Source organism: Camelus bactrianus, chromosome 20 (assembly GCF_048773025.1).
Source record: "Camelus bactrianus isolate YW-2024 breed Bactrian camel chromosome 20, ASM4877302v1, whole genome shotgun sequence".
Classification (NCBI taxonomy): Eukaryota; Metazoa; Chordata; class Mammalia; order Artiodactyla; family Camelidae; genus Camelus; species Camelus bactrianus.
In genome coordinates this window covers 27,142,869-27,164,268 of record NC_133558.1, presented here as the reverse complement: position 1 = coordinate 27,164,268, position 21,400 = coordinate 27,142,869, and the positions used below count along the sequence as shown (strand labels likewise).

The 21,400-nt window shown below is 49.3% G+C and overlaps 1 protein-coding gene and 1 long non-coding RNA gene across 2 annotated transcripts; one reads left to right on the top strand and one right to left on the bottom strand.

Moving 5' to 3' along the window:
* Positions 1 to 2,471: 2,471 nt before the first annotated feature.
* LOC123613939 (uncharacterized) lies at positions 2,472 to 21,210 on the bottom strand. Its single transcript, XR_006721382.2, has 4 exons — positions 18,719 to 21,210; positions 15,965 to 16,077; positions 11,673 to 11,867; positions 2,472 to 2,893 (listed from the first exon to the last, which is right to left on the bottom strand). It is a non-coding gene; the product is annotated as an uncharacterized LOC123613939 (long non-coding RNA).
* Positions 10,560 to 18,283, top strand: TREML2 (triggering receptor expressed on myeloid cells like 2). Its single transcript, XM_074348688.1, has 5 exons — positions 10,560 to 10,886; positions 12,824 to 13,144; positions 14,521 to 14,923; positions 15,994 to 16,100; positions 16,403 to 18,283. The coding sequence occupies exons 1-5, from the start codon at positions 10,835 to 10,837 to the stop codon at positions 16,495 to 16,497; spliced, it is 978 nt and encodes a 325-aa protein (XP_074204789.1). The 5' UTR covers positions 10,560 to 10,834; the 3' UTR covers positions 16,498 to 18,283.
* Positions 21,211 to 21,400: the final 190 nt, after the last annotated feature.

Below are 21,400 nucleotides of genomic sequence, written 5' to 3'. Positions count from 1 at the left end.
CATGGCGTTGCTAGTGCCCCGTCCTTGTTGGTGTCACTTTACTTTTCCTGGAGTTTTCTTGCCCCGGCAAGTGGTTAGATGGTTCACTATAAAAACTTCCTGGAAGACTCACTACCTCTTCAAAGGAAAGCATCAAGGGATAGTTTGCACCCTAAGATTCTTCGAATCCCTTCCTCAGAATCCTGCTGTTTCTACCAATCCTGGACTATTGTGTTGTGACCCTTCTTCAGTCTTACTCCAGCCCCTTCTTTGAAAGACTTGCCTTGAACCAAACCTCACAGTACGTTGTGACCTTGCCTCCCTCTAAGGCACACAGCTCTGCCGGAGGCATCCTCCCTGACCACCACGAGCAATAAACTCAGGTTGTGTGGGCGATGCTCGGGAAGCCAGTGTTCAGCAATGTCATTAAGTCCATCCATTTCCCCTTCATGACTTAAGGTTTTGGGATGTTTTTCCCAATCTGAAGCACAATAATATTCTAAATATTGTCTTTCAGACAATGTATGGAGATATTCTCACACATTATCTTCTATTAGCTTTACAGTTTTAAAAAATATTTTATTTATCTGTTTTGGGGGTTTTTTTTTTGGAGGGGGAGGTAATGAGGTATATTTATTTATTTTAATGGAAGTCCTGGGGACTGAACCCAGGAACTATACCTTCCTACCTAGCTTTACAGTGTTGACACACACAGGGCACAACCAAGAAATCCATCCCTTAGGAGGAGGCAAGGTCTTGTTAAAATCCACCTCCATCTAGACCTGTGCTAGTTCTCTAGCCTTTAAACACACGTGCCTATCTGCACATGAAGTTAATTAACAGCAGATGAAAAATAAGAATCTGTTTCCTCAGTTGCACTTGCCACAGAGCTGAACAGCCCCACGTGGCGAGTGGCTATTGTGTTGGACAGAAAGATACAGAACATCTCCATCATCATAGGAAATTCTGTGGGACAGCACTGCTTTCTATATTTCTGTTTCAACATAACTATCCGGCTAACAGAGCTTTCAGTTCCTTGTTATAAATTTAGCTTCTTATTAATACAGATTAAAACTTTTTATAGCACATGGCACTTTCACACCTGAGCAGTTCGATTTATAGTTTCCATTTAACAAAAGCAGATTTTCCTCTTAAAGAGAGAATCATACATCTGATTTTTTATTTTCCTTTCTCAAAGAAAGTGTTTATATTATGTTGCTGCTTCAGTCCTTTTGGCCTATTCCTCCCAAGTCTCCTCCAAAGTCCCCCTGTCCCTGCATGTCTACTTGGATGGATGACAGGGACACACTGCCAGAGGCCAGGGTGCACTGCAGGCTGCTCAGTGCTGGGCAAAGCGCTGGGTGTGTGTTGGAGAACAGGGTTCAAATGCCCAGCTCGGCTGTGACATCTGTCTGTGATGTCTGGAAACATGGGCAAGTCACTGGCCTGCTTGGCATCTCAGCCTCCACGAGGAAAAAGGCAGGAGGCTGGAGACGTGCTGTGTGGTCCCCTCCCCATCTGATCAAGCGTGTGCGTGACGCTGATGCAAGGTTGAGCAAAGCAGGGCTCACACAGTTCAGTGAGAGAGGCTGGCTTGGCCCTGAGGGGTCTCACAGGCTGTCTGGAGAGGATGGAAGAACGTCCACAACAGGATAGTGACAGAACACAGCCCAGGAGCAGGGCCCAGGATGCTCCAGGGGGCTCATGCAGGCTGCAGGCTGGAGTCCTCTGCACCAGCTTCTTGCGAGAGGGCCCCCTTGTGATCCCACACAAGTGAGGCTAGTTGGGGAGCAGCCCTGGGAGGCATTTTCATTCCAGGGGCTGGGGAAGGGGACAAGCCCCAGCACAGTCACACTGGGGGATAGAGACAGGGTGGGCACAGATTATGGGGGCTTAACGCAGGCCCACACCTCTAACTGAGCCAAGAAGTCCAGTTAATGCAGGGCAGCTGAGTGCTCTCATGAGACCCGTGGTGAGGACAGGCGGTCCGGGGCAGGAAGCGTCTGTAGACCCCTCCCTACTCTCCCCTCTTCTCTGGGCTGCCTCCGGCTGCCTAGTGACAGCGTGGGCTTCAGGCCTCCCCTACATTTCCTCAGAAACTCCAGCTTCCCACTCCTCTCTCCTGTTGTCCCCCTTCTCCCTGGGGCTCCCGAGGGCCCGGATCCACAGCAGGACGAGGACAGGGAGATTTCTGCTCATTTTAGGGAGGTGTGAATATCACGCCACCTGAACAGGACGCTGGGAGAACACACCCAGGGAGAGCTGGGTTACGACCATCTGGGAAAACCAGCCCTGTGAACCAGCACCCGCCGGGATGAATACAGGACCCGCCGGGATGAATACAGGACCCGCGTGCGGTGCAGCGAGCCCACCTGACAGACTGGTCACTTAAACGACCACCGTCGGCATTGTTTACGTCTAACCAAAATGTTTAAAAAATATTTTCTTTGTTTGCTATCAAGTACTTACAGATTTTGTACAAATGGTCTCTCAACTTTTTAAGTGAATTTTTATTTGTTTTAGAGTAGTTTTAGATTTCAGAAAAGTGAGGCCATCACAGAGAGCTCCCACATCCCCCACGCCCAGTTTCCCTCATTGACGTCCCTTACGTGAGTATGGCGCAGTTGTCGTAACTACTGAACCAGTAATGATATATTATAATTGGCTGAAGTCACACTTCATTCAGGTTTCCTTAGCTCTCACCTGATGTCTTTTTTTCTGTTCCAGGATCCCACCCAGGACAACTCATTACATTTAGTCTTTGTGTCTCCTTAAGCTCTTTTCAGCTATGACCATTTCTCAGAATTTCCTCTTCTTCTTTTTTTGGTGGCTTTGACAGTTTTGAGGAATACTGGTCAGATATTTTGTAGAGTCTTTCATGGGAGCATTGTCTGATGTTTTTTTCTCATGGAGTCTGGGGGAAGAAGACCACAGAGGTCAAGTTCCATGCTCATCACACAATGCCGGGGGTACATGCTATCAACATGATTATCACTGTCGATTTCCGGTGATTCTGAGGTGGTGATTGTCAGATTTGTCCACCACAAAGTTCCCCTTCCCCGCCGTTTTCATACTGTCCTCTTTGGAAGGACAGCACTAGGGATGGCCCACACTTAGTGGGTGAGCTTCCCCTTCTTGAGGGCAGAGTATCTACATGAATTATTTGGAATTCTTCTGCAGGGGAGATTTACCTATTCTTCCCCATTTATTTATTTATTCAATGATTTCTTTGTATTCGTGCAGACACCTGGACATTTATTTTCTACTGTAGGTTATAATCCAACACCACTTCATTTTGTTGCTCAGATTATTCCAGTGTTGGCCATATTTCCCCTCACATTGTTTTCCACACACATTGTTAAAACGAAAGGCTTTTTCGTCTTTTTACCCACTCGTGTATTCCTCCAAGCAATGCTGGTTGAGCTCCACTAGGGAGAGAGGACTGGAGATTCGGAAATGACGATGCTGAGAGCCCTTCCTGCTCTCTCCTCCCACAGATCCACTCCCTCTCACCTTCCTTTCCCATAATCCCCGCTCAGCTCTCTTTCTGCCACCCTTCCCCAGCCCCCACCTTTCCCAGGGACCATTCTTACAATTCCTGGAATTAAAACTCTGCTCCCCAGCCCCTAGGGCTAAGGGACTACCTCTGGGTCCCCTACTTCCTCTCACAGCTTTGGGGCCAGACCTCATTCTGTCTTCTAGGCCTCTGGACCATCATTGCTTTCTCTTCTCTTTAGCTCTGACCACTTCTCCCATGTGGACCTCCACTCGGCTTCTACAAGTGCAGGTGAGTCTGGGGTTTCAGCGCAGGGAGGGAGGAAGCAGGGCCAGGCAGCTTGAGTGACTTCAGATTCAGGGAGGGAGGGACCAGGGAGGCCTGCTTCTGGGGGCTGAGTCCTTGGGGCCTGGGCTGGAGGGAAGCTACATTCAGGGCTTGCTGGGTTTAAGACCCAGGGAGAGAAACATGTACTATCTGATGTGATAACAAAGGCAGCCACGGATAGGGTAGGCATCTCAAGAGGCAAGTCTGTCCTGGAAGACCCAGGACCTGTGTGTCCCGCCCTGCCCCTCCACACCCCCCAACCCAGAGAGAAACTCCTCCTCTTTGGGCCTGGATTTCTTCTGGTTATAAAATCCCAGGCTTCAGTCCCCTTTGGCTTGAGGGACCCTTAAGGCTCTGTCCCCTCTTTACTTCCCCTCAAGGATTTTTGGGGGCCAATCCCATTCTCTATTCTGGTCTCCTGGGCAGCCCCTGTCGCCTTTGTGTCTTCCTCAGTTATGACCACTTCTCCAGAGGGGATCTCTGGCCCATCTCCCATCAATGGTTCTGAGCACAGGTAGGTCAGGGTCTCACCAGGAGGGAGGGGCCTGGGAAGGATGGCTGGGTAGCTTATGCAGCCTCAGAATCAGGAAGACAGGACCCAAGGATTCTTTCCAAGGTGAGTGAGGCACAGGGTGCTGCAGAGGAGCCCTCAGGGCTCAGACACAGATTTGGGGAGAGAGGAGTGGGGAGGAGGATAAGGTCATTCACTTTGGAGGAACTGGGGAAAGGACAGTGAGACAGGGTTTTCTGGGTTGAGACCAGAGGGAACCAAAACAAGGTGGGAGTTGGAGGCTGTGCTGCGAGGGTTAAACGGTGGGTGTGGAGAGAGGGACCACAGCCTGGGGCAGATGGTGGCTGGAGACATAGCAAGAAACAGGTGAGAGGAAACTGTGATTTCAGCTCTTGACTCTTGCAGTCAAGGGCCTTGCGTCATCATCGCGTCCCTTCAGCACAGAAACAGGCTGCAACACCCCATGTCACAGGTGCTCAAGGGGACCATGAGGCACGGCAAAGGCAGTGGAGTATGGATGAATATAGTTGGCCAACTGCCAGTAGGCATTCACCTCCTAACCCCTTCCTCCTCCAAACTCCAAGGCAGGTGGATTACAAAGTAAGGAATATCTCCCAAAGAGTTTAAAGGGGAAACCCTGACCAGTTTAAAGGTGAAACGGCAGCCAATGACGGGACACAAGAGGGAACCCCTCATGCTGTGAGGCTTAGCCCTTCCACTTTTAAAAGTCCATAGGCAGCAGGATTTGGGCTTTATTCTTTCCCATTACCTATCATCAGACTGTATATGATGACCCCAGGGGAATCTGAATTCAGAAGCCAAAATAACTTGGCATTTTAGGAGAACTACTATCTTAAAAGAATGACAACACACCAAGCAATAGAAATCCTCTGAAGCAGAACTGACGGAACTGATAGCACAATACAGTTAGTTGCCCCTTGGTGTCTTGGGGGTTTGGTTCCAGAACCCCCATGGATACCAAAATCCGTGGGTGCTCCAGTTCCTTGTATAAAATGGTGTAGTATTTGCATGTAACCTAAGCATATCCTCCCGTACACCTTAAATCAACTCTAGATTACTTATAATACCTGCTATGATGTAAGTGTTATATAAACAGTTGAATTTAAGGTAAAAAAATTTAAAATACAAGTATAGATAATATATACTTGTGAAAGGCATAATTGATAAGAAAAAAACCATCATAACATACATGAACCTAAGTATGTGGCCATAAAATATATCAAGTAACATTATCAGAAATGCAAGGAGAAGTAAATAATTAACACTTGTAATTGGAGAGTCACATCCCTCTCAAAAGACTATAGATCAATAAATAAAAAATAGAGAGAAGAATCCAAGTTCTAAATGAGATAAGTTCCAAACATCATACATATTTACATAATATTTTCAAATATGTTACATATTATTTTATAATAAATATAATATGAAATATTATAAAATATTAAACTATAAGAAGCTGTATTTTAAAATAAATAATATTTACAAACATATAAAGTATATTTACATGTTTTAAGTGTTTTCAACTGTATAAATGTATTATGAATATTTATAAAACATATGTATAAATATATATAAAGTATACATATGCACACACATATATAAAACACTGTACATGAATAGAAAAAGATAATATACTAATATACATTCTTTCAAACATGCAGAGAATATTTACAAAAGCAAATCTCGCATGAGGAAATAAAAGAAGCTTTTTAATTAATAAGAGGAGGACTATATTCTCCATACATAATGCAATAAAATTAAGAATGCATAGAAGCAAAGCTAAAAAAAAGTTTTGAAATGAAATAATAGTTATTAATATATTATTATATAAGTCTATTATATATTATATAAATATATTACTAGATTATTATATAAATATTTAAGTATATAATAAAATATATTATGATAATATAAACACTACATATCAAATTTATGGGGCATAGCTAATATTTAGAGGGGAAATTAATAGTATTAAATACATTTGTCAGACACATAAAACGTTAAAAGCAAATGATCTAAGTAGGCTCAGGAAGACAGAAAGTGAGCAGAGAGCGTACATAAAGAAATATAAAGGAAAAAAATCATAATAGTGGTGGCCTGAAATTAATTAAATGAATTACAAACATGGGGATTAAGAAAAGTCATAATTCATTCTTTCAAAAATTTAATAAGATAGACCTGCTTCTGTCAAGATTGATGAAGATAAAAGAAGATATAGTCAATTGAAAGAAAAGAATAAAATAACCTATAAATAAATAAATCCTAAACAAATTCTTTTTTGATAATCCAAGAATGCATAAAATTCCTTAAAAAAATCTTAAAATACCCAAATTACCACAAGAAGAAATAGATTGGAATAGATTAATAAATGTTAAAGAAATTGAAATGTTAGATAAAGACCTATCCTCATAAAAATTTCAAGGCTTAGGTGGTTTTATAGGCATTTCCAATATTTAAAGAAATATTTGATTCATATTTTATACAAGATGATGCAGAAAAGAGAAAACCAGCAACAGCTACCCAGCTTGTTTTAAGAGGCTGGTGTCATCTTAATCTCAAAACCAGCTAAGGATAATACAAGAGAATTAAATGATAGGTTTATTTCTCAGATGAACATAGAGTTAAAACCCAAAATAAATATTAGCTAACTGAATTCAACAGTATACCAAAAAAAAAAAAAAGAATATTACAATCATGTGGGGTTTATCCCAGGACCAGGATTGTCGACTTCAGAAAATCTGTCATTGTAAATTAACCAAATTAATAAACTACAGGGGGAAAGTTAACTGATACAGAAAAAACATTTGAAAACAGTTCAACACGGTTATTATTACAAGGAAAACCTCTTAATAAAATAGAAATAGGAAGAAATGACTTGGTAAAGACTGCATACTAATGACTACAGTAAACCTAGAGGAGAAAGTATAAATTCAAATCAAGTATTTCCAAAGCTACCACTAATGCTTAATACAGTATTAGAGATCCTGGCCTTTATAAGATGCTATAAGAAAAGCAAAACAGGTAAGAGGAAAGAAGATTTGACTGGAAGAGTGAAAACTGTCACAATTTACACATGATGGGATCATCTGCCTAGAAAAAAATAAGCAGAAAATCTGTAAATGGTTAGATCTCACAGGAGCGTTTCTCAAGGCTGCCGGGTACAATATCAACTGGCAAACATCAGAAGTACCTCTGTACACTAGGAATAATCACTTAGCAAAGCTAATCAAAATAAGACGCTATACATAATAAAAACAAAGTCTATAAGGTGTCCAGGAGGAATTAATTTAACCAAGGTCTCTCTGGAGAAAACTTTAGAATACCAATTAGTGAAATACATAAACAGAAATAATTTATGATCTTGGATGAGACTATAATATTATAAAAATGTCAATTTCCCCCCAGTTAAAATTTCTAAATGTAATCCCAAACACAATTTGAGTTTAACTTTTTAAAGCCCTTGATAAACTTACTCTGAAATCATATGGAAACACCAAGATGCATGAATAGCTATGTCAACCATGAGAAAGTAAAAATAAAAAGAGAAGATATGTCCTACCAAATACACTACTAAGTAACACAACTGATGGCAGTGGGGGGGGGGGCAAGAATTGATCAGTGAATCACAGGACAAGCTAAAGAGTTCCAGGAGATCTGTGTATAGATAGGAATGTATCTTATGATAAGGTAGAACCATGAACCAAGGGGGCAAAGGCCCATCATTTGTTGGACATCCTTGGGAAAGCTGGCAGAGCATTAAAAAAAAAATCAACAACAAAAAACCTGGATCCCTCCCTAACACTATATCCAAAGATGAACTCCAGATGGATTCAAGATATATATGTAAAAAATAAAATTATTAAGTTAATAGGAAGAAAACCTGCAGATGAATATCTGTGTTGCCTAAGGATGAGGAAGGACTTCTTATACAAAGCTTCAAGAGCACAAATCACGTGGCAAGAAATCATTAATTGGATTACATCAAGATGGAGGAATTCTACTCCATGAATAAAACTATGGGAAAAGTTATCAAGCAGATGACAGACTGGGGGAAATTAACTGAAAATGTCTAAAACTAACACAGCAATATGATCCATAATATACAAAGAGTTAATGGTAGTCAACAAGAAAAAGACAGGAATCTCAGTAGAAAATGGGTAAAGCAATAAGAAAGGCAGTTTATAGAATCCAAAAGGCATACAAGCGAAGTTCTCACTTGTTATTGTTCAAAGAAATGTCAATTAAAAAACTTTATACCTGTTCAACTGGCAAAATGAGGATGCTGTAAAGTGCTCAGTATCGTTAGGGATGTGGCACATAGGAAACCTGATGAGAGTGTAGGCGGTCACAGTCGTTCCTCCTTCCCTGACAGCCCCACAGATATGAGGAGGAGCCTCTCGGAAGTCAGAGCCAAAAGAATCTTAGGGGCTATCCAAGACATCATAGCATGTGGCCCAGAGATCACATGGGGCTGGTCTAGCCACTTAGGAGCAGAGACAGGGCAAAGACTCAGGCTCCTCCTGACTGCTGGGTCCTGAGAACCCTCCCCAGGCCCTTCTGTGTGGCTCTCACACCTGGTCTGGCCTCAGCAGCCTCCTGCTGATGGTCCAGCCTGATGGCCTCGCCCTTTGTGACCTGTTTGGGTTTTTATATCCTTATCAGGTAGCTCTCACAGTGACTGCACTTTTCACAAGGCCTCACTCAGAGCCAGGAATGCTGTGGGGGTTTAGTAGAAGCATTGATTCCAGGCACCTGAAGTCCCGAGAGATAAATGAGATTCCCCCAGACCTAAAGCCATTTACTCTTCTGGTGGAGGGAAGAGGAGAAGGAAGATACCACATGTGTTGGGAGGAGAGACAGCCTCTGCACTCAGGGGTCTGAGAAGAAGTATTAAACCGGGGGCGAATATTACAAATGAAGGGTGAATAAGGAAAGTAGACTGTGTCTCGTGGGGGCTGAGAGGTCTGAAGCGACAACTGTATCTCATTCCTATACCTCGAATGCCCAGCACCACACATAGCACATAAGACTGTAAGAACAAAGGAATGAATGAATGAATGAATGAACAAAGTCAGGAGACTAAACGTTTGGAGTCAGCAAAGATAAGACTTCCTTGTCTTGGTTCAGGACCTGGGGGTTCCGCTCAGTGTAAGTCTGCGGCCATGCAAACTTGAGGACATTTTGCTATGAGTCCCATCTGAGGAGAAGAAAGTTGGCACAGGTGACTAGAGGGGGCACAGATAGTCATGGGCGCCCACCTGGGTCCCCACACCCTGAAGGAGCCCAAGATACCGCTCCTGGATGCCGGAAGCCTGCCCTTCTGATTCTTAGCCCTGGAGACCAAGTGAAGGGTGGGGTCTTGGGCCTGATGCTGGGTCACTTTAGCTGGAGCCGGACGGCTGTCTAGGAGAGATAGGGTTGGCTGAGAGGAAGCTGAGTGGGCATGCCTGTGTGCTGGCTGGGGGCCAGAGCCGGAGGGGGGGGCGTGGTTTCTGGAGGCGAGGTGGGGGAGGGGAAGCATTGGGTTTGCACTAGGAAGACTGCAGGAGGGAGCAGGAGTCTGGAGAGAGCTGGTGGGTGATTAGAGGTGATGGTAGGAGAGGCAGAGAGAGGGATGAAGATAAGAAGACATGTAAGTATTGAAACAAAGAGGCAGCTTCTGTTTGTGTTTGGGTGTGTGTGAGTGTGGAGTCTGAGTGTGCATGTGTCTGTGTGTGTGCACGCCCCCACATGTGAGAGCATAGGTGCTCCTCCCTGAACCCAAACTTTATGCTCTGAGTCTCACAATTTGCATCTTTTTTCCCCGTCACTTTAACCGTGACAAAAATAAGCTCTGTTTGAGCATGGAGGGGGTTATTCACAAGTGTGAGTATGAGGGACTGATCTGACCAGCTAGGAGCCTGGGAGAGAGAGGCAGGGGCCAGAATGAATGCCTGCATGCACAAATGAATGAACGAATACATGAGTGGGAGTTCAGATAAAGCTCCTTGTGAACGTGTGTTTGTTTTTCACATGTAGGGCCCAAGGTGCGCCACCTCAGCCCCATAGCCTTACCCCTGGGTCTCTGAGCCCAGAGGATTCCAGGGAAGTCTGTACCTGACAGGGTTCTAGAAACCTCACACCAGCCCCCTAGATGAATAACCGACTTCAGACGAGGAGGCACCCCTATTGGACCAGATTCCGGGACGGAATCGGAAGTGGGTAAGGAGTCTTCTGACCCTGAGAGCCCTCCCTGAGCCGTGAGGCCCCAAACTGGGTGGGGTGGCCACACCTGCCTGAAGTTTCGAGGAAGAGGGCGTAAACTGCACCAGCGCCGCCCTCTCCCCTTGTGGTCTGCTGATGGCAGTGGGTCCCACAACTTCCTCATTTTCCTAAATGGGCAGCTTCAGTTTTAGAAGCCTAGGTCGTCCCGGGCTGACCCAAGTGGCGGATCCAGCATAGGCCTAGGGCCCTAGCCTGGGATTCCTGCCCCCGCTGGGTGGTCCTCACTGCTTGGAGCCATGGCTCCCATCTTCCTGCTGCTGCTGCTGTGGCTCCAGGGCCCCATCTCAGGTGAGAGGGTGGGTGGGTGGTCTAGGGGGGAGGGGATGGCCTGTTCCTGGACCCCCTTCTTGCTTTTCCTTGCCCAGCAATCCTGTGGCATTGGAGGAGGAGGAGGTCTGGCTGACCAGTAGCTCCTTACCAGAGACCAGTGAGAAGGTTCCATCCTAGTGCCTAGCCCCAGGCAAAGCTAGCCCAGGCCTCACAAAGTGAGATAAAGCTCTGGACCCTCCCTGCACCAGCCCCTTTATCTGGCTGGCTTCCTCAGGACCTAGACCAGGGCCACTCCATTCCCTCATACCACAAGCCCTCCTCCCTCAGCTTAAGCCCTGTTTGGTTAACTTTACCCTGTTATGGGAAACATTACCTAATGTATGTGCGCTTTGAACTTGCTTTTTCTTGGAATGCTGATGCCACAACCCCTGTGCCTACCCTCTGTCCTGCGGAGGAAGCAACCCCTGAAGGTCTCTCTCCCACCCCACAGCTCCTCAATGCTCCCTGATGGGGCCTCACCCAATCCTGTTTCCCTCGCTGCCATGGCAACTGAGTTACCACTTTCTGTTCAGTTCTGGGCACCGCCTTGTGAGAGGGGTGGATGGTGGGCACAAAGGAACACCGTGCCCTGGAGACCCTTTCCAAGATTGCCCCACTCATGCACCAACCCTAGAGAGGCCCATCTCTGCCAGGGCTGGAGAGTGTCTCCTGGAGATCTCCCAAACCTGCCACCTGCCAAATAAGCGAGTTGGATTATTCTTTTTAACTTGTGTGGGACAAAGTGATAAGCAGAGAGGGTGTTACCTTACTCTGAGCCTCAACTTTGGTGGCAACGGGGTTGGAAACTGAGGTGGATGTCTTGGGTGCCGGGCCCTTGGCTTTCGCAGCTCTGGGTCCCACTGGAAAAGTCTGGAACAACCTGCATCTGGGAAAAGAAGACACGCGCTGAGCGTGTACTACATTTAAGGCACCGTGCTGGGGCGCAGTTCTCACAGCCACCTGTACAGGTTAGAAACAGAGACATTAAGAGGTTAGTCAGTAGCAGAACCAGAGTTTAATTCATGTTTATCTAGACTCCAAAATGTGTGCTCTCTCCTCTGTCCCACTGGGGAGAAATGTGTGTGTGTGTTTGGAGGAGGCTCTGAGGGTATTAGAGGAGCAAGCGCTGAGCTTAAGGTGGGTGGAGCAGTGGAGGGACCCTGCTGCGGCTTCCTCTTTCTCCCTGCCCCCGGTTCATGACCCCCAGCCCTCGTTCTGCTCTCTCGCCATCCGACCGTGGATTATGTAGCTCACGGACCACATCTTATTCCTGGGCATTGAGGACAACATATTTTAGATGAATAGTGAATAGCTGTAAAATTCTTTGGTTTACACTCCATTGGGAGTTTATAGGCATGTTTGGGCATATTGAATCTATGAGGGGTTTGTAACTAGAATATTTAAAAATGAAACATCACCTAGAATGAACTCAGACAGCTTGCTATTTAAAAGATGATGATAGTGAACCTGTTTGTGAAATAAACAACTACACTCAATTTTTTCAAAGAATGGATTTTCTTATCTACCTAAATTGACTGTGCTCTGGAATTTCATAACAATGACTGTGCCTCTAACTGTGCCTGTCTCACTGAAGGCAGGACCGACTCTTTCCCACAAGACCCTGAAGATGAGACTTACTCTCCCATAAGACTAGAAAACGCCACAAAGAAAAGGGCCGTGTCTGCTGGAGCTCCCTGAGTGTCAAGGGCTGAGTTTCCTCCATCAGACTAAGGGCTCCCTGCGGGCTATGCTTGTGTCTCCCCCATCGGACAGCTCCCTCAGAGTCAGGCTGTGTTTCTCCTTCAAACTTTGAGTTCCATGACAGCAGAGCAATATCTACCTCATCTCCCTTCACCACGAGTTTTGAATTTCAAGATGCTTCCTTCCTGTTTTCTCAACCAGTTGTGTCTCCCCAGGTGACCCTGTTGGGAGTGTGTACTCCAAAGTGCAGCACTTTGAAGGGGAGACTCTGTCCGTGCAGTGCTCCTACAAGAACCGCAAAAACCACGTAGAGGGCAAGGTTTGGTGCAAAATCAGGAGGAGGAAGTGTGAGACTGGGTTCACCCGTGTCTGGGTGCAGGGGCCACGCTACTTGCTGCAGGACGATACCCAGGCCAAGGTGGTCAACATCACCATGGCGGCCCTGAGGCGCCAGGACTCGGGCCGGTACTGGTGCATGCGCAACAGCTCCGGCATCCTCTACCCTCTGATGGGCTTCCTGCTGGAAGTGTCTCCAGGTGAGCAGGTCCCCTGGGGCACTGGGATGCTGTAGCGTGTCTTCCCCACCCTGCACTCCACCAACATCAAATGTGATGAGAATAATCATCCATCAATAGGCATGACATATAGTGGGGTTTTCAGTTCTTTAACGGACACTTTCATGGGCATTCTTGTCACCATCTTCCAGATGAAGGAAATGAGCTCCAAAAAGTCCTCTGCGGCTCTGACCTTGTCCAGGGTCACAGAGCTAGTCAGTGGCCGGGATAAGATTTGAACTCAGGATGCTCTGTGCTTTGTGTTATTCAGCCATCTGTTCAATATATATTCCCTGAGCCCTGATTCTGTGCCAGGCACTCTTCTAGGCTCTGAGGATACAGTGGGGAGCAAAACCAGACACGTTCCTGCCCTACGGGACATGACAGGCAATAGCACATCATCAGACAAACAACCTCAGATAACAGCAGATGTTCTTAAGAAGATAAAACAATGTGATGAACTAGAAAGTAACTCGGGTGGGGGGAGCTACTAAAATACTGGGGATCAGAGAAGCCCTCAGCCTGATTAAAAACTCAAGTTTTCCAGCAATATATGCTCTTCCACTCCCCCTTGAAGACCAGGCTTTATGGCCCCAGGCACCTGAAGTGGGGAAGTCGGGGACTGCTGCTGTCCAACCCCCTCCTTCATCGCGGGCCCTCAGGAGCACATCCTTGGCGTGCACAGCAGTGGGATGCAGCAGCAGCCCTCCCTCCCCTTCCATCTCTCTCCGTTTTCCTGTTCCTTGGTGAGGGAGACTCAGCGTTGCCCCCTAGACTGAGACCTCACAGCCTCTTCCACCATTCAAACACCAGCCTTCCTCTAGAAAACGGGATGGTACAGCCCTGAATTGATGGATGAGGGTGGCAGGACCGGTCTGAGTGTCTCTTAATAAGCCCCCAGGGAAGACATCTGACCCCGCTGCTGGTGGTGTTCTTTGGAATCTGGCCCTGGATGCTTCCTTGTCCTCATCTCTGGATCCCAGTTGCCAATCATGGAGCAACTGGGAAAGTTCGTGTTCAACATCAAAGCAGAGCAATCTCTGACTTACAGGAAAGAGCAGAGTCCAGGAGGAGATGAGAGAGATAGGCGTAAGGAGGGGAGTGTCCTCTGGGCCCAGGTTGCCTGATAGGGGACACTAGAAAATTTGCGAAAGACTCTTCTTTCTTTCCTGTGCCTACTTCCTCCTCCCTGAACCTCACCCTCTGAACAAACACACACCTGGTTCCCCAGCAGAGTAGAATCCTAGGCCCAAGGTCAAGGATGGGAGACGGGGACTGGCCCCACCCAAGCACCCCGACAAGTGTGTGGGTGGCCAGGATCTACTCAGTCTTACATTCCTCCCTCTCTGATCCCTCAGCATCCACAACCAAGAGAGACACTCCTCTTCCGGAGGTGGCCAGCATCCTGAAGAGTGGGATTGTCGTTACAACAGGCCCTGCCCCTGCTGTGGGCCCTGCGGCCCCTTTCACCACCAGTCCGACGCTCTTCGCACCTGGGCTCCTCACCTTGGCCAGACCCTTGCCCTCTCCGGCCCCAGGGACCATCAGACTGACCTCCGTGGCAGGTTACAGCTTCACTGACGCCAGCCCCTCCACTGAAGGGTCCAGGAGGACCATGGGGCCCCAGACAGTGACTGCATTTCCCAGCAATGCCAGAGCCTCCTCTGCTGGCCCAGCTTCCACCCCGACCAAGGCTGGTCACCTGTGCACCAGATCGCCTACCACCAGCAGATCTCTCCTCAACCAATTATCCCCTAGCAGGTACCCCGGGGTGAGGGGGGCCTGGGTCGAATGCCATTTTACCAGACATGGCAACAGTCCCTGGGACTAAACAGACCTCAAGGTGCAAATGTTATAGCAGAGCAGCCCCTGTCGCCCCCCCAGAAACTCAGTCTGGCCTGTTGCTGAATGGGAAACTGGATGCTGGGATGGACGTGTGACAGAAAGGATGGCAGCAGGAATGAGGGCAGGGGATGGGTCAGCATAAAAGTCTGTGGATGAGGAGGAGAGGGTAGGGATGGACAAGGGGACCAGCTCAGGGCGTAGGAAGTGGGAAATGGGGGGCACTTGGATTTGGGTTCCCCCAGATGCAGACTCTGAAATGAGGATTCACGTCATATTTGGGACACTGAAAAGAGTGTGGGGAAGTGAGACAGGGGAGGCAGCAGACAGACTCCTTACTCAAGCTGCCACCACCGTGAGGAGCAAGAGCTCAGTCCCGCTGGGGAAACTTTGGGGTCCAGTGTCAAGCAGCCACCTGGAGGCTGGGGTGGGAGCTGGGGTATTTACACACCACTCCTGTTGGTTACTAGTAGAGGGCTGCCTGCCCTGTGCGGCATAGAGGGAGCAAGTGACAAGAGAAAGTCCTCAGGCCAAAAAAATTTTTTAATGGAGGTGCTGAGGACCGTCGTATGTGGAAGTGATACAGCTAGGGGACACAGGCAGGCACCCACATCATCTGTTACAGAGGACAAAGGTGAGGACAAAGGTCAGTCACTGTGAGGAGAGGAAGAATCTTGGTCTCTTCCGTCACAAATGGGGGTCTCTTAGAATCCTTGTCCTCGGCAGATTTGGGGGAATAATAGAGGAGAAGTACTAAAGTGGAGAGATGGGTCTCTCTGCTGGGGTTGGAAGTGCTTCGTCTTCTGACCTCTAAGCACCTCACTTCTTTCACCCACAGCTGGGGCCCTGAAGAAGAGAGGCCATCACTCTCCACCGAGGCTGGCAGGTTTCCCCTGGTCCCACTCTTCTTGTGGGGCATGCAGAAAGACGTGGGCCAGGGTGGGGCGCCCTGATGCTCACCTCCTCCTTGCTCTGTCCATTCTCCCCAGGCACCAGGATTCTTATCTCATTGTGTTTGTTGGGGTGCTGGCCTTGCTCCCAGTGCCTGTGATGCTGATCGTGGTCTATGGGCTCTGGAAGAAGAGACACATGGGAAGTGAGTAAAGCCCACCCTCCTGGCATTCCAAGGACAGAGCGCTGGGGATCTGACACCTTTTCCAAAGTGCCTGACTGCCCTTGATCCCCAGGTGGTGTGTCCTCCCCCGTCCAGTCAGGAGGGCTGTGTGGCACCCAGGCAAAGGAGGAGGGTGGGCAGGTAGGGACAGCACAGCATAACCCTCTGGGGCTGACCTGGCAGGAAGCGGAGGGCAGAAGGCCGAAGGTGATGGGCTGGCTCAGGAGCATAGGGTGGTGAGCAGGAGGACCTCGCCCTCTTTATCTCTCTCCCCAACCTTGCAGGCTACAGCATGTGCCATGATCCTGCCAGACCCTGGAGGGACCCATCTACAAGTCTGGAGCCTCCGTGGAAGGCTGCTTGGTCTGAAGACACTTAACTGGGGTCAGGGGGAGTTTCTCCCAGAGGGGTTCTGGGAGGCCAGCGGAGGAATGAAGATGGGGATGTGTCTGGATTGGAGCCAGGATGGGGTGAGGACTGTGCAACACTGGACTCAGGCCTTCACAGAACCGGAGACTGCACTGCACCTGCTCAGTTCCCCTGGGCTGCTAGGAACCTGGCCGGAGGGTGCAGGGAGAGAGGGAGGCTGAGCAGAGAGTACCAGGCAGGAAGTCCCAGGGAAGGCACCGAGGGAATTCTGCTCAGAGCCACAGACCCCTGGGCCCCAGCTGGATGGCAGAGAAGCCCTGATGGTGCTGTTTGCAGACAGAGAACCTCAGATCCCGTTGGCCTTGGAACACTTTACTAGCAAGCTGACAAGGGGAGGGCTGCCCTCTTCCTGCCCAGGCCCTGCCCTCAGTTTCCCTCTGCTCTCCTCAAGCTTCCCCATGCCCTCGGGGGAAGAAAAACTCCTAGAAGCAGCCCATGTTCCAAGCGCCCCATCCTGGAGGAGAGGAAGGGACGGTGACGAAGAGCTGGGGGTCCACAGAGGCGTTGGGGACCCCAGAGCTGTCCAAGCCCCCCACCCCTGGGCCATGTGTTCTCTACAGGGCCTCTGGATGTGCCTGCCTGACAGCACTGCTTGTCCCTCGTCTTGGGAGCCAGCAGACCCCATATTCCCACTGCTGCTGCCTGCTGGCGCCCCCTCCAGGGAAAGCGGAGACCTGCCAGCTGAGCCCTCCAGCTGCAGGACCAGCCTGTCCCCAGACTGGCATGCAGAGGCTGACCAGGGCTATCTCCCCCAGTTCCCACACCGGGGATCTGGTTCTGGGCTCCTGGAGTGGATGGAGGGCCCTCCAGAGACCACTGGAAGGGAGACCATGGCTTAGAAAAGGGGAGATCACCTCCCCGTGGGGACTCATTGTCCCCTGGGAAGAGAGGACCCCCCTGTGATACAGCAAAGACAACTCAGAGCTGAGCACAGCCTGGAAGACTGCTAGGGCAGGGAGGACGGAGTCAAGGAGCCTGGGCGAGGAGGCTAATGGCCAGAGGATCTGCCCTTCCTCACAGCTCCCGGCTCAGACTCTGCCTCTTCTGCAGTGAAGGCTGAAGAAAATGGACTGATTTCTTCCCTGGAAAGAGGGGTCTACCAGCCTGGAACCACTGGAATGAGAGCCTGGGGGTAGCCGTGGCCTCTCAACTCTTAGCTCTGAGTCAGAGCCCTACCAGATGGGAGAGCAAACATCATAGTCAGGAGAGTGACACAGTCAGGGCCTTGATAGGCAGCGAGGCGGCCGGGGCCACTCCAGGGTGGAACTAGGGAGAGAGGAAGGGGCAGGGGGCAATCCTGGGGTGCAGCAGGGAGGCAGCACTTTTTCCCTATATCCAGGAGGGGGCACTAGAGGGCAGACTGAGGAACTGACAGGCCTGGTGCCAGGACACACATACACACAAACGCACACACACACAAGATGATAACCATCCTCCCTATCAGGAGGGTGTGGCCATCACCCGATGTGTAAACAGGAGGTGGTTTATTCTCCACTCAAACCACACGCTGCCCCAGGTGACATCAGGATGTCGGTGGGAGAGCACTGCAGAGGCTCAGGACTGGGACCCAGTGATGCCACCTGTCCCTGTGGGAACCTGTGCAAGTCACTAACCCTATCAGGCCCCATTTTTCGTCTCTTGTGAAAGGGGACCCTAATTCCTACTCAGGACTGTTTTCAAGATAAAATGAAGTAAAACAAACCTTACACAAACGAGTAAATGCCTCGTGATGCCTGGCCCTCGTGTTCTTTTTCCAGGTCTAATGCTTGTCACAGTCTATTTTTAAGACTGTCAGACCCTATTTCTCTATTTTGTCCTCGTTTGAAAGGGGCCAGGGAGGGTGGAGGGGAACATGATTAGGCCCCAGGTGGTGGGTGCTGGACTCGGAGGCCTTTGTCCTCTGATGTTACAAACGGTAGCTGTTAGGGGCACCGACTATCCCTGTTTGCCCAGGATGATGGGGCTCCTGGGACCAGGCAGACCTCTCACCCATGGAGGCTGTCCCCATGTGAACCCGTGGTAAGGAAGGACACAGAGCCCTAAGAAGGAGGTGCAGACCCCATGCCCCAGCTCCCCAGCTCTTATGGGCTTGGGCGGCCTGTTTGGACCTCCGGGCCCCCAGGACATTTTCCCCACACCACAGCTTCTCAATTCCTCCTTCCTGCTCTTACCCTTATCCCCAGCAGATCCACGGCAAGCAGGTGCAGAGCAGGGGTGGATATCAGACAGGCCAGGGCTGTTGCTGCCTTTGGTGGATGAGATGAGGAGGCTTTCTGAGCAATGGGCTGCTTCCTGTCGTGGCCGTGGGAATGAGCAAAAAAGAAACCCCAGCCCTCACAGGACATTTGCTCTGTGAACCTGGCCACAGATCTAACCGCACAGGACACACGTGCTCTCACTGTGAGGCCAGTAGGCCAGCCTGAGGTTCATGGTCCCAAATGGCTGCAAATGTGCTTCTCATTCTGCATCATACTGGGTGGGCGGACACTGCGCTGTGCTGCCCAGCTCCTACTTCAGGCTGATAGGCTTCTTGCCCAGGTGCTGGGAGTAGTGAGGGCAGAAGGCGGCCTCGCCCCAGGCATTCCCCTCCCAGGGCAGCCACCCGCCTTTCCCACTGATTGGTGCAGGAGTTTGAAGCCCTGGCACTCCCTGCCTCCGCGGCGAGTCCTGAAGGGTCTCCTGCCCATCCTGCTTCCTTCTCTTCCCCAGCCTGGTCCCAAGCACTTTAAACCTCCCGTACCAACCACCACCTCAGAGTCTGCTCCTTACAAGCCTAATGTGCCCCACTGCAGGTTTACAGGGCCATCTCTGAGGTGGGAAGCCCCATGAAAAGACCAGCAGGACCCCCAGGCAAGGCCATTACTCTCCTGCCAGCACCAGCCAGTTCCCTGGTCCAGCGGCATTATTTCGCTTTTTAAACTCTGAAAGGGCTTACTTCTAGGAAAGTGGAACTTACCCCTAAGATTCTATTGGTTCCCTGAGCTAACTCCTGATTGGTCCATTTGTAGTGCTTCATTTGCATGGAGCTCACTCCTGATTGGTCCATTTCAATCGCTCCTGATTGGTCCATTTCTGCAAAGCTTGTTCCTAATTATTCACATTTGCTATACCTTATTTGCAGATGATGTCACAAAATGTTGTGAAGTCTAGACTGTAGCCTATAAAAGGCTGTGTAACCCTACAGATGGGGTCCAGAGCTTGGAATGTTAACTCCTCTGGGCCCACTGGTGTAATAAGCCTAAATTCTCCAGCCCTCCGAGTGCTGCTTGGTCTCTCGCCTGGATCTAGGTTGCTGTCACAACTGAGCTGTAACACACTTTGCTGCAACATTTCCTTTATCTATTAACCATAAACAATTGTTGTTCTGTGATGATTGTTTTTCTGTAGCTCATCTAATGTTAATTATTTTTTAAAATGTGCCTGATTAGTGTGGCCTTTGAGCAAATACTGCAGAGTGACTCTGGCAGGCTGGGAGCTGGGGCACAGGGATGATCTGAGGGGTAGGAGATCCTCTTTCTCCTCCTCTCTTCCTCCCCCTCCTTCTGCACCCATCTTCCCCTCTGCCAACCCCACTCCCACCCCTCCAGTGTTCCTGTCCCCAGCTTTGTTCTCCCCAACCCTTGCCAGGGACCCTCCCTGGGCCTCCTTTCCTGGAAAAACTCTCCATCTCCCTTCTCCTCTTCTCTCAGTCCTTATGGAACTTTCCAATTCCCAGGCAGGCCTGGGTGGGAAGTCTCTGACTGCTGGGGATCTCGGAAGGGTCCCCTAACTGTGTTACTCACTTTCTGCTTCCATGCTTCTTTGGTGAGGAGGAGAAAATGGTAGGAGAGAAGGGAGAAAGAAGGAGAAACAGGTTCTTAGTTTGTTATGGAGTCCAAGCTCCTACTGCTCCCTGCATGAGAGGCCTGTAAATAGAGATGAGTTGTTGGGGCAAGTGATAGCAACTTTCTTCAGAAAGCCAGCAGGTGGACAAGACGGTAGACTAGTGTCCCAAAGAACAAGGGGTGTGGTTGGTTGTTGCAAACTTCTTCTTGTCAGAATCCTTTGTTCTTGCAGCTGTCAGGTCAGGTCAGGTCAGGTCACAATGTTCCTGCAAACCTCCAACAAGGCAAATGTTATTCTCTGTTCTGCAACTTTTTATCTCTGTATGAATGGGAAAATGTTGTATCTTTAAAGGTCAGAGCCTTGAGAATAGGCTGTCCTGTACATTTCAGGCTATAGGCAGCATTCTTAATTTGTAGCAAAAGCAATAGAATACACAGGTTAAAGGAAAAGAAACAGATCCAACATGGAGTCAGATTAGTTCTTCCCTATTGCAGTTTCACCATCATTTCCTCCTGGGCTTTCATAGCTCTTCCGACCCCTGTGGGAGGGAGACAGGCTGACGGGAAAGAAGCTGGGCATGAGAGCGCCAGAGTTCCCAGAGCTTTCCGAGGCAGGCTTTGGTGGTGGGGCTGAATCCTCGCCGCTCGGACTCTCTTTCCTCAGGGGTTTCCCTCCCCCAACCCCAGCTCAAGATGAGGATCCATGGCCTGGGAGGCCACAGACCTGCTGCCACCTGTCCTGCTGGTGCTTCTGGCCTCAGGTGAGGGGCAGGGGAGAAGGACAGAGAGAATGGGGAAAGAGGAGGGGGAGACGACTAGGTGAGGTAGGTGTGAAAGGGGCTATGGGGTGGGGACGGTAGGGGACAGGGTGGTGCTATGGCCAGAGGCTGGCTCTGGGGTGCATTCTGAGTGTAGACATGAAGACGGTGGCTCCCTGAGTGGGGAGGCTCCCATCTCACAGCCCTGCATTGGCAGCTGGGAGGCTCCCTGACCTGAGGGTTTATTCTCAGGCTCCTGAGAATAGAAGCC